This window comes from Podarcis erhardii (assembly GCF_964252035.2).
Source record: "Podarcis erhardii genome assembly, chromosome: 10".
Classification (NCBI taxonomy): domain Eukaryota; kingdom Metazoa; phylum Chordata; class Lepidosauria; order Squamata; family Lacertidae; genus Podarcis; species Podarcis erhardii.
The window spans coordinates 75,970,988-75,984,175 of NC_138500.1; the positions used below are offsets into that span (position 1 = coordinate 75,970,988).

The 13,188-nt window shown below is 40.0% G+C and overlaps 2 protein-coding genes across 10 annotated transcripts in view; one reads left to right on the forward strand and one right to left on the reverse strand.

Moving 5' to 3' along the window:
• Positions 1–7,644, forward strand: part of UPF2 (UPF2 regulator of nonsense mediated mRNA decay) — a gene marked incomplete at its 3' end in the record, with an annotated part of 60,987 nt that extends 53,343 nt beyond the window's left edge. For 4 of the 6 annotated variants that reach the window (XM_081879067.1, XM_081879069.1, XM_081879070.1 and 1 more), the window contains 5 exons: positions 694–861; positions 2,131–2,272; positions 2,952–3,072; positions 4,942–5,001; positions 6,382–7,644. In XM_081879067.1, coding sequence (XP_081735193.1) covers positions 694–861; positions 2,131–2,272; positions 2,952–3,072; positions 4,942–4,969 — 459 coding nt within the window. Of the gene's footprint in view, positions 1–693; positions 862–2,130; positions 2,273–2,951; positions 3,077–4,941; positions 5,002–6,381 lie in introns of those variants that run through there. The other 2 variants (XM_081879068.1, XM_081879072.1) reach the window with 2 other exon arrangements.
• Positions 2,115–13,188, reverse strand: part of LMNTD1 (lamin tail domain containing 1) — a 245,674-nt gene continuing 234,600 nt past the window's right edge. Inside the window, exons 11-12 of one of the 4 annotated variants that reach the window (XR_014160846.1) lie at positions 4,267–4,543; positions 2,250–2,383 (exon numbers count right to left, since the gene is read on the reverse strand). Coding sequence is in view for 2 of the 4 variants with exons in the window: in XM_081879160.1 (XP_081735286.1) it covers positions 2,240–2,383 (144 nt within the window). In the remaining 2 variants the exon portion in view is untranslated. Of the gene's footprint in view, positions 2,384–3,078; positions 4,544–13,188 lie in introns of those variants that run through there. The other 3 variants (XM_081879160.1, XM_081879159.1, XM_081879162.1) reach the window with 3 other exon arrangements.

Consider the following 13,188-nt stretch of genomic DNA (forward strand, 5'->3'; position numbering starts at 1 on the left):
CCCTGCCATATAAACCTAGATAGATCTTTTTGCGACTCCTTCAAGCTTCAGATGTCATTAACTGTAGGTACTGTCTGAAACAGGAATAGAATCTTTGGGAGTATATTCATTTTTATAACCAAAATTTTACCCAATAATGACAATTGCATTCTACGCCAAATTTTACCCAATAATGACAATTGCATTCTACGCCAAATTTCCTGATTTCTTCCAAACCTTTACATAGTTATCATTAATAATATTATGATTGTTTGTCATTAACCATATCCCCAAGTACTTCATTTTTTTTCACTCTTCAAACCACTTACTCTTTCTAAACCCTTCATAAGTTGACTATCCAGGTTTTTAACTATCATTTTTGTTTTATCTTTGTTCTGTTTAAAACCTGTCAATTTACCAAACTCCATAATTCCTTCCAGTACTGCCGGCACACTTTCTAGTGGGTTTTCTAATGTTAAAACCACATTGTCGGCATATGCCTTTAATTTATAATTTTGCCGACCCACCTACCATTTCTATTTCCAAACATTTGAACCTGGAAGTAATGCTGAATGGCCTAGATTCTCATTATGACTTATAGGAGCCTTAAAAGCCACCTGGTGGTGTGTGAGGCAGCCCTGGAATTAACTTGTTTTTCTAAATTAAAGAATGGTATCCTAGTTTTGTTGTTACCTCCGTTTCTTGCCTTTTCAGCAAAGGAGTGGGGAATCGGTGAAAGTGCATCAGTTAGACGTTGCAATTCCCTTGCATCTCAAGAGCCAGCTCAAGAAGGGTCCACCACTGGGTGGTGGGGAAGGAGAGTCTGAATCTGGAGACACCATGCCTTTTGTCATGTTAACTCGAAAAGGCAACAAGCAACAGGTGAGGCCCTGTGTACAAGGGAGTCATTTTTGCCTTTTTCAATATTAATTTCATTCATAATTTTTGTCATCCTGTATACTTCACTGACTGCTGTCTTGGGAAGTGTGGCTCAGTGACACTACTACATTGTTTTGGAAAGGCGCTGCCTAGTTGTCATCACCTCCTTTTGAAACTGGTTTGTTTTTGGAGGGCAGATAGGAATGCCAGCTGTGGCTCTCACATGTCTTAGACTATCATAAGGAACTGAAGTGTCAAATGGACTTTCTGTTTGCCTTCCTTCCTTTGGAAGAACTTTTTTTAAAAATACCATTAATCCTTTCCCATCTCATAAATATGGGCCTAAAGCAAGAAACTACTTCTAAAAAATACACTGAGAGTGGTATACGTTTGAATATTTTTTATCTAGCTGTGATTCATGAAAATGGTGAAACTGCTGTTAAAATAGAATAATGTATTCCCAGAATATTTTCACTTTTAAAGGATATCACTTAGCTTAATTATATTACAGCCATTATAGCACAGCAGTAGTCGCATGTTAGACTGGATCAAGAGCTGATGTTAACATGGGAGCTGCAACCAAAAACTATGAATCATGAAGCATCTACTTCAAATCTTTCCTCTCCTATGATCTTGCTAGATGGCCCTGGGGCCGCACTTTCTCTGCTGGGCCATCCATCTGCAATATGGGAATTGTAATGATCTACCTTGCAGGATAGTTGTAAGGAATGGAACAAATGAATGTATGTATGTGAAAGGCTCTGAGTGCATTCTGAAGCTCTGTGTGAATGATTGGCATGATAATATACGAAACACTTTAAAGCAGCAAAGTTCTGTAGCCAATGGCACATTTCTTTCCTAAGTATTCACCTTTTTCACTTTAGAAGTCCTGTTCTGTTGAAATCTGTAGGATTAGCTCAGTGTTTTGTCATCTTTAACCTGACTGACATTCCACTGTCCATTCAAAACCCACTTCTGGAAATAGTTTGGACTTACAGAGTTGCAAGTATTGGTGCAAATAAAAACCAGCAACATTTGTGCACTTTTCTTCCATCTAGAACTTGTTGAGTCATACATTTGTTCCTTTCATTGAGCTTACATATAAGACACCACATAAAATAAATTGTACAAAAAATCTTCCCCATAACTATACAATGGTACAATAAAAAACTACAATAAGTTTAAAAATGCAGCCAGAATAAAAATCTAATGCAATATGCAAGCAATAAAAGAATAAGCACAAGTTCTCAGAGGTGTCTTGTTTGTCTTCAGTTTAAGATCCTAAATGTGCCAATGTCATCTCAATTGGCTGCAAATCACTGGAATCAACAACAGGCTGAGCAAGAGGAGAGGATGAGAATGAAAAAATTGACATTGGATATCAATGAACGGCAGGAACAAGAGGACTATCAAGGTATGAGTTACCCTTCCAAAGGGCCTTCGTATAGATGAGGTTATTGCTGAGGTTCAACCTTCTACCACATAGGACCATTTGACTGGTTTTGTGTGGGCCTGCTCCAAATTCCTGCAAAGGAATTGACAGATCATTTATTCTCTTGACTACCAAATTAAAGAAAAACTTACTAAACAAAATTAAAAGATTCAATCTTTCAAATAAATGTCAGTTAAATAGACATTTGTCATCATTTGAAGTGGCTTTTTCACCCAGCCTGTAGGGCTGGTTGCCTGGATAAGGAATCATAGGTGAAAACCTTCCATCAAGCATAGTGGAAACATGGTTTGCTCATTTAATAACCAATCAGTTACTGTGGTTTCTGACTGGCAGAAAAAAATATTGGTAAATAATGTGCACATAAAAAACATCTTAAATGACAGTGTTTTGCCTTTAAAAATGTATTTTGTCAAAAATAGGAAAATTGTGAAAAATGTGTTTTATTTATTGTTCATGTGTTTCAGGTGTGTCACAGTCTAACTCTTTCACAAAAGAACATTTCCCAGGATTCTTCCATTGAAAGATTAAAAAAATGAGAGCCATCCCTGAAACTCCTTTGAATTTGCAATGTAGCTATACCCTCTTTTGCCTTCTTTACTTTTAATATTTATATCTATATATGTGTATATTTAATATGCAGAGATGATGCAGTCCTTGGCTCAGCGGCCAGCTCCAGCAAATACCAACAGGGAACGGCGGCCTCGTTATCAGCATCCAAAAGGAGCACCTAATGCCGATCTAATCTTTAAAACTGGTGGAAGGTAGGTATTCTAGAAACAGGATGATTATTGCATTGTTTTCAACTTCTTGCAGCTTTCACTATTTCAAACATAAAAAACCCTTAGGATAGAAGTGATAATATCCTAAGGTAAGAGGGGATTCTTTCAGGGGTTAAGTGCTTCATGTCTCTGCTTAGAATCTTGGGTTGATAGGACCACCGCCTTGTTATCATTGGTTACAGCTAGCTACATTCTAAATAGATTATATACCTCTGTAACTAACACTACTCCTTATAAGTTGCTTCATGCTTTAAAACCCAAGTTGGGACATTTGCGTGTGTTTGGATGTAAATGTTTTGTGCATGTTCAAGCAGAGACATGCAGGAAACTCTTCAAGAGGGTTAGAATGTACATTTCCTGGTTATGATTCTCAAACAAAAGGGTATATAGACTGTGGGTCTCTAAAAAGCAAAAATGTAATAGTGAGCAGAGATGTCATTTTTCATGAGCGCAAGTACAAGGTAGACAAAATTCTTCTGAAGTGTGTCTTCCTTCAAGTCAGAGATTATCTCAAAGTGAGACACAGAAACAAACTGAAAAATCAAACAGGCGGTTAAGAGACAAACAGCAATGAGTGAAGAAACTTTTCAGGATAGAGAAACTGATGTTAAAAGGTAGAACCTGAAACAGTGAGTACTCCTATTTTAAGATGTTCTGAAAGAGGAAGGAGAGCACCTGTACATTATCAGAGTGAATTTCAAAATTATCAGACTACACATAAAGCAGTGATGGCCAAACTCAACCCTCCAGCTGTTTTGGGACTACAATTCCCATCATTCCTGACCATTGGTCCTGTTAGCTAGGGATGATGGAAGTTGTAGTCCAGAAACAGCTGTAGGGCCAAGTTTGGCCATCACTGACATAAAGCAATGAAAGTAGCTTATGAACCAGAATGTTTTGAAAAAATTGATGATATGGAACCAAAATTAGCAAAGTGTTGGTTTAATGCTATGTCAGAGGTAATGGAAGCAATGCATAAAAATGAAACTTGAGAACTTGTACCTTTACCTGAAGGGAGAAAACTCATCAGTTCCAAATGGGTGTTTACAGTGCCCAAATCTACCCTGGACATTTATGCTACCCAGGTGTCTGATTCTGGCAGACAGGCAGTCCTAACCTCAGCTGATGGATAGGGAGTCAGAGGACATCGTTGTTAAACTTATTAAAGATACCCACCAAAATGGAAATCCAGTTCTTTTTTTCTATTTTTTTATTTCAGTTTGTCTGTGTTGCTGTTGGTGGTGGAACTGAAATGGTGACTTATCCAATGACATTTGAACTGGGAGCTTCCTGGTTTTCACACTTAGCAGCACGCACCATTTACCACTTTCTGTTCACTTCAATTCTTTCTCTTGAATTGGTCCCTTTGCCCAGCAATTTCTGTCCAGAGGAGCAGTAATAGCTGTTATAGGGCTCAATTCAGGTCACCTTGGGGGTTATTCCTTACCAGTCTCTGTATTGGGGGGAGAAATGAAATCACATTAATGTCTCCAAAAATATGCAATGTCTGTTTTACTTCATGTTCATAATTGTGAATCCATTGCCTAACCATAGTCATTATCTATGGTGTAACAGAGCAGTTGCAGTGTAAAATGGGGAGGGGGGAGGGGGATTTGGAAATTAAAATTAACCTTTGTGCCTATTGTATTTCCCACTTATGAAAAAGGTACTACTTTGAGCCTCAAAAAAGATGAAATAGGATAACTTTAAGTTGCTTTGGTAGCCTCTTGGCTGAAGAGCAGGGTATAAAATGCTTTAACTAAATAAGTATATTGCAGAAGAATGCAGTTCATAAAGAAACTAGAGCACTTCTCAATTTCATTATCATTCCTATTTTTTTAATATGATCAGGCGAGAGAGAGGGAACAGACAGCGCTGAAGCTGAGATTAGTCACGGAAACAGAAAGAAAAGTGAGTTTTGGGGGAGGAGGGTTCCAGGTATAGGTCCAGTTCCCATGTCACATTAAACCATTTAATGTGAAAGAGCAGCATGTTGGTGCACACTGCTCAAAAGTTCCTGCTGCATATCTACTCTGCTCCTGCCATGCCATGAATGCAACAAGCCAGTGTGGCCCATTGTTTTGTCTGAACCTAGGGTTGTGGTTTATTTCCTCCAACCAACCATGAACAGTAACCACAGTTAGTTTGCGGGGGGTGGGGGGAACCAACCACAAGTCCAGATTTGAACAACATGACTGGCCAGACTTGGCCTTGCTTGACTGATAGCTTACCAGGAGCAAGGGGCATGTGCTGTAGGAGGTTTTGAGCAGCATGCACGAGCATGTTTCTTGTTGACATTAAACCATTGCACTACGGTTTAATGTGCCATAGAGTATAAAAGGTTACTCTAGTAGTCAACGTGGCATTTTAAGGTAAGGGATACAGGCAGAGAGGCTACAGTAGACCACACAAAACACCAAAAATAATCAGTTCACCCAAATATACCTTTTTCAAAATATGTCTGTGTAGGTTTGAACTTCATATTTGAAAGATCAGCTCCGATTCAGCTTTGAATGTTAGATATACTTGCAGGAAAAAATGTGACTTGGGAACAACAGCATCTAAGCCTTGGATTCTAATGGTGGAAGTCAACTTCCAGCTGTTCCTTCTATACAAGCATTGCAGCTTGTCAGATGAAATTCTCCCCCCTCCTGCCTAGGTATGCTGTTCTGAGGGAGCTGCCAACCCCATGTCAGTTTCAGGAGGAGGGAGCTCTTGTGCCGGACTTCCACTGATGGGACTGGTCAGCTGACTCCTGTCCTAAGGACTGAATCAGCGAACTGAGGGTTAGGGTTGATTTTATACGTGGCACACTAACAGAGTTTTGTTCTGTTATTTAAAAAAATGGGAATGCAAAAAAAAAAAAAAAAGACCCATGGAGGGCTGGTCAAAGCCAGCTCCCCACCTCTGACATAGATTGTGGAGTGCTGAGGAAGAACAATTGTCAGGTTGCACATGCCTAAGAATGTTATTAGATCCCGGTCCTTGAAGAACCTTGCAGTAAAACCTCATTATTGTAGTCAGTTCTGAGACTACACTGTAAAATAAATAAATAATAAATAAATCTACTGCATTGAGAAGCTGTATTCTGCCCCATGTATAAATTATGCAGATTTGCAACATTTATCTTGTTTCTTTCAGTCATGGGGGTAATCACAGAGTCCTGGAGAGACAAGCTCCAGCCTGACCACTTGAAATTTTATTGAGCTCCTCTTCTGGGCGTCTGATATTTTCACCAGAAGTTCTTTGTTGTTGATAAGCATTTCCTTTGTCTTTTCTCTTCTTTGTTAGGAGACGTTGATCCAGCAGCAAGCGTCATTTCATTAGGCCCTGTATCTCCAATGTTGTGGATTAGTGGAGTCCTCCAGCAATTAAACGAGAGCAGCGGACACATCTGAGCATGTCGGTCTAGAGAGTTCAGAATCGAAAATCTGGGACAGGCTGGAGCCATAGAGCAGATACACCAGCCTCCACTAAAAACAGAAAAAGCGGAAGCTCCCAGTCACAGCCTACCAAACAATCAAAAAGCATCTTGTTATGGAACCATGTGAGGATTAATCTTCTCATGAGAATGGAAGCAAATAAATGAGATGGTTAACTTTACCAGTGAGCAGTTCAGTTACAACAAAGCGCAACTTAAATAAGATGGATTACGCTGGAATGGAGACGGTCTTGATGGCAAAGTATGGGGGAAAGCAAACCTAATAGGAGTGGCATTATCTCTGAATTGGGCATGGCATGTCAGGAGAATATTAATCTGGGGCTCCAGTCTGCATTAGAGAAGTGGTAGAGCAAGAGGTAATTATCGTATAGTAAACCCCAACATGCAGGGTAAAATAGACAGCACCTGATTTACCAAAACACCAGATATTCCACGAGAAATAGGATTTTGTTTCAAGGGGGAAACCCTTTCTCTGCATGTGTTGCGGGAGGGGGAAAGTGATGAAGGGAGCAGATCCAGGGAAGTGGGATGGTCTACTGAAGGTCAGAGTGGATGGGAAGGTAAGAGAGCATTGATCCAAAGTTGCTTCAAACAGCCTGATGCCAGCCTAAGAAAGGATCTAGAGCAGCTCGTTAAAGCATTATTGAAAACCAAAATGTGCCAGTCAGCATGACAGACAGATGCCGACAAGTGGAGTTGAACGTTCTGTTGACTTTCATGGGTTGATAAGCCTCTGTGTCTATATTTTAAAACACAAGGAAAAATTAGCTGGCAACAAGTAGAATTTTTATTTTTCTAAATGGAAATGAGGTTTCTGGGTAAGTTTCTGACAATCTTGTTTGTTAGTATAGTTCTGGGGATTTTTTTGTTTGTTTGCTTTCACGTAGGTCTAGTACATTCAGTTAAAGAGCACATCTGTATGCTAAAAATTCTGAACTATTTTAAAATTCTTTTTACCTCTGTTGAGTTCTGCATGTAGAATTTAAAACGAAACTTGTACAACTTGTTACATTTCACACTCGCGTACACACAGTCAGAAATGCCGCCCGATCTTCACCAGCTTCAGAAAACTGATCTTTGCCGATGCTGCAATAAAGTGTTGTAATTTAGAATTGGGGTGGTGTTTTTTGTCTTTGTGTCCCGTTTTATGACTGGTGCTTTAGTATCTGGTTCATCGTTGAAAGATTTTTACAGGAAATTGATGTGCATCTCCATCCCCTTAAACGAGAAAAGCCAGCTAGCAGCTGGAGATTTCTGGATTCCCTCCTTCTGCACAATTCCCATCTTAGGGGTTTGGGCATAGTTCTATCTTTTCTAGATGGTACATAGGACCATTAATATGGATTAATGCCCCAAATTCTGCTGCTGGAGAGCTGTCTTTATCTTAAAACATAGCAGAACCTCTTGGGTAAGTTTTGCAATTAATAGTTTCTGCCCCTGCTTGAATTTACTTTGCAGTGTATTTTGATTCCTGATACTACTTTCTTTGCTGAAACTGATTCGGCTGTTTAACAATGAGAGGAAGCCTGTGTGCTGCTAATGCACTGACCTCTATGTTTGAATTTAGAGAACCTAATGAAACCATTGACTCAAAGGTACAAGGTTGTATTTCTCAATTTAGGAAAATTTCCTGAAAGTGTTGTGTGGTAGCATTGACTGGAACTGAAGGTGTTCCAATCACTTAGAAGCTTAGAAATAGCAAATCCAAGTGTGGGAATTCTCAAAACCTGACCATATATTGTTCTGTGGGGTTTAAGCAATGTGTTCAGTTAGTGTTCTGTGAGACTTAAAAGAATAGGAGGAGGTGTATCTCTGTGGCTGGAACCACAAATGGAGGTAAGGTGTAGGAGGAGAAAGGTTCAGCGCCATTTTCCTGTAGCTCCTTACTGTTAAAGACACCAGATTACCTACTTTTTGTATGCATAGGGTGACCATTTTGAAAATAGTGCTTGGCACAGTTGCATCTTTGGGCCCTAACTTTCTCTACCATCTTCCCTAGCATGACCATTGAACGTAGCTGGGGGTTGGAATCTCATTCTTGCCAACTGACTCACCACCACTAGGCAGGCCTCTGAGCTCCTAACTGCTTGATCACAAAAGGAGGTGAGGGTGTCTGTGATTCTGCATAATTCCAAGCAGGCTTCTATTAAAAGCAGGTGGCATTTAATTGGCATAACTGATCTTTGCTGGTTAAATTATTCCCCTTGTTTAAGCCAGTTGGGCAACTAGCTAATCTCAGTTTGCAAGTCTTTCCTCTAACACAGTGTAGTTGAACATCTTGGCAGCAGTTTCAGCTTGGCGTGCTTTTCATAATTAGCCTCTCTGCTGTCCCTCCCCAGAGTCACATTTGAGTAAAATGTTGTGTGAAGTCATTCCTGAGGCCAAGTTCAAACATGGCGCATTTCCAGTTGACAGGAATATTGTGCACACTGAGATCCAGTGACGCTGCAGTTGGTTTTTCCAAGTGTATGTTCCTGGTGTTATGAAAATGGCAAGAGGCTTTGGCGTGGCTGCTTTGATTGCTGTGTTCAAAAGATTTCTGTGTTCAGATAAACCTTGGCAAAGGTCACCTTTAAGAGAACTACTTGCAAACTTGTGGGATTTTTTTTTAACGTGATTGCATAAATAATAAAAGTTCTAAGAATCACTCCTAATAGGGAAATCAACAGCTGAGTGCTTCCAGGCTTGCTGCCAAAAATGAGGCCACTAAGAAGCAAGGGAGGTATCAGGCATGCTAGGAGGGGACCCTCAGGTTTTGCAGAAGTACAGAATACACTGCAAAAACAATGAAGGTACAAAACAAAACTCCCAGCCTGAGAACATGCTCCTTCATGGAATGTAGGGTGATAATGATTAGGAAAGAAAAATGGTACATGGGGTAGGTGGGAAAGGAGAAGAAGGGAGTCCTTTTAAAAGCAAAGATACATGGCAACATGTCTCATTACTGTATGCATAACTAATGTGCACATAAGAGCCATATATGATGTGCTGTGCGTATGCCTGCTTGATGACCATACATAAAAACACACACACATACTGTAGACAAGCTTGTCATTTCTAGAGGCTGAATCTCGGAGAATCTTGACCTGGGTGCATATGTGTGGAAAGACACATGCATAAACACTCTGTGCTGCAAGCTTGCTAGGAATTAATGTTGCTTGCTGTTCAAAAGTACAGAGGAAATCATAGCCTTTCCAAGTGAGAAATAAAGGCTACATTGCTATGCCACACCTCCCTACCCTCTTGGCTTCCTCCTTTTTTACCACCCTTCTTTGATGAAGTATACAGTGGTATCCTGGGTTAAGAACTTAATTCGTTCCGGAGGTCCGTTCTTAACCTGAAACTGTTCTTAACCTGAGGTACCACTTTAGCTAATGGGGCCTCCCACTGCCGCCACCACCTGATTCAAATTATTTCCAATTCAAATTATTTCCACAGAGTTGCTAACTGCTCAGAAAGAACAAGGCCAGACTTGTTCTTAGGCTGTTGACAGCATCTCTGATATGCAGAAATCAGCAGATGAGGTGTTTCTCAGCAATCGGGTAAATATTATTGCCTGCTAATATTTACATAACAAAGTGTTACGGCACACAGTAGAAAACCTGAGGTACTGCTAGCTTAAAAAAATAATAATAAAATGTTGAAACAAATTGTTTGTCCTCCTTTCCCCTGTCCAAATCTGGGATTAGCCTTGAGTTATGTTTCTTGAGTATAAATTTCTCTAAATTTTTGAATGAATTGGAACATGAAAGCCATTACTCATATTTTGGCTTTACTGGTCTTTGACCCTATAGGTGCAAACCACTGGACTGAACATGCTGGTCCTGCCTTGGAATGTATGACATATATAACATAAGCTGTCCGCTGATGAATCAGAACTGAGTGTTAGTGCTAACTTTCTTTAAAACAGAACATATAGTTACAACATAAGACAAAGCAGGAAATGCAGAGCCCGTCCCCAGTGATGTTTTATTACTGATGCTGCAGTAATAGTGCATTCATGGTGGAATTATGCAAGACTGTCCAGACATCATTCTACTTTATTAGTTGTTCTGTGATGCTTCCCCAATGCTGCCATATTACCACCCTTGGGGGCGGGGGCGTGATACACCTGCGTTGTAGTGCGATGAAAGCAGGACAAAAAACCAAACCCAGAACATTTCTGGTCTGAAAAGTTGCAGGATTTCAGCAGGATATTACGAGACATGCACAAACAAAGCAGTATGTCCACCACAAACGATACTGCATCTATGCCCCAAGACCATCTTCATGAATGCACAATTACAAAGGACCTTTGGAGTGACCTGTCACTGCAACAGGGGCACCACAAATTTAAGAGGAGTTCCCTACCAGGACAGACTTTGCTCGTGTGCTCAAGACATCAATTCCATAAAACATATTTTGCTGCACTGTGCAAAATATGAGCAGGCCAGGGCTGAACTGATACTACCCTTGCTGGTACCTTTCCCAGGAAAATCAGAGGCTCACTATGTCATGTTCCTATTGGAAGACAGGACAAACGCTAGAACATTAGCAGTGGCAAAGTTTTTATCGGTGGTTGCAAGAACCAATGATCCCTATATTCTGAACAAAATGCTTGTTTAACCTGGACGTAGGCTGTATGAATTGTGCATTGCTTTGTAACGATTTGTTGGGTCTCTGTTGTTGTATTTAAATCAGCTTTGTACTGGGGGAAGCTAAAAGGCCTGTATTAGTTTTGTTAAGGACTCGCCACCTCCATCAAGAGCTTTTAGTTAGGCTAGGAAAGAAGCAATGGCCAAGAAAAGCTGCCCCTCTTAAAGCAGCACACATGGATTATTTGTCAGACTTTCAGGAAAATTATACCACAGCCCTGGCACAGAGGCACATTTCTTTTCTCCCCCCCCCCTTGCCAAATTGTAAATCCAATCACAAGCAGGAAGCGTGAAAGTTCACATATTCCTGCAATTTAGAAGGACAGAAGAAACCGATGCTACAGACTGAAGTGCAACCAGATGCACATCAAATACAGCTCTTTTGCTGTGATGTGTCCGCATCTAACCACCAAGGGGCAGTCTTGCTAGAGAAATGATGGCCAGGCAAGATTTATGTTCTCAGGGCTAATGAAGGTCTGCACAGTATCAGGCAACCTTGATAGCACTTCTTCTTGGAGTCTTCTGCTTTCCTGCCCTGGCAGCCATGCAACAATCCCAAAGATTCTGCACTCTCTGCCACCTTTCCTCTACCCAGAAAGGAAGCCATAGTAATATTTGAACAAATGGCACTTTTCTTATATTTTCCTGTTCTTCTCCCAAACACCTCAGCCTTTTACTGTTTTTCGCCCTCCTGCTTTGCCTCCTTGCCTAATGAAGCAGAAACCCAAGACCAGAAGCAAACCATTGGTGGTGGCAGTAAGCTACTGAGGGCAAACGTGTGAAAGGAATGGGCCTGGGATGTTATTTAAACTGTGCTCTGACTAAATTTAGTCCTTAACGTCTTAGTTATAAATTTCAGAAATGAAAAGTCTATTCCTCCCACCCAAAAAACTGTGTAGGTTTAGAGAGAGAGAGTGTGTAATATATATATAATCTGTGGATTTATTTAATGAATTTTATATTGATTGTAACAAAGCATGAAATGTTAAAATTATAATTAAAACAGTTAGAAAACAAGTAATTAAAACATATTTAAAAATTATTAAAATTACCTGTTAACTAATATTTTTATTTAACAAAATTGATTTGTCTTGGAATCAAAATGAAAGCCACTGACCACTAAGGTTATGGGTGATGTCCAATTAAATCATACTTAAAATAGACCCATTGAAATCCATGGATTTAACATAAACCTATTAATTTCAAAGGTTCTATTCTGAGTGTGACTTCATTGGGTTTCACCATATATCCATTTCCATCAAGGGTACTTCCTAGCTAACCCACTACAATGGTAAATCCAGATTAAAAGGTTGTTGGATGTTTCTTTCAAATTTTATTCCATCTTAAACCTCGGGGTTGGCTTTCTTTTGAAGGTAAGATAATGCACAATGTTTCATTGATTTACTGGAACTCTGCTTCCAGGGCAGGTGTCTATTCTAGGCTTCTGCTGGTGAGGAACAGGGGAGAAAAATCTCTAAAACCATTAACTTCATGCTAATTCTAAAACACTTTTTTTGCCTGCTAGTAAGCCAGGTGTTCCCCATCCTATATTTGTGCATCTGCTTCTTCCTGCCTAAGTGCAGAACCTGACATTTGTTCCTATTGAAATTAATTTTGTTGGCTTGTGCCCAGTTCTCCAGTCTGTTAAGGTCATTTTGAATTCTAATTCTGTTTTCTGCCACATTAGCTACCCCTCCCAGATTCGTGACATCTGCACATGTGATGAGCATCCCCTCAATTCCTTCAACCAAATTGTTTATAAAGACGTTGAACCCTGCAGCACTCCACTTGTCACTTTTTTCCAGAATGATGAGGAACCATTAATGAGTAATTGGTGGGTTCAGTCAGTCAACCAGCTACAAATCCACCTAACAGTTACCTCGTTCAACCTACATTTTACTAGCTTCCTTGCAAGAATATCGTGGGGAACTTTGTCAAAAGCTTTGGTGTCATTCCATCAAAAAAAGAAATGAGATTGGTCTTGCATGACTTATTTTTGAGAAACCCATGCTGGGACTTAGT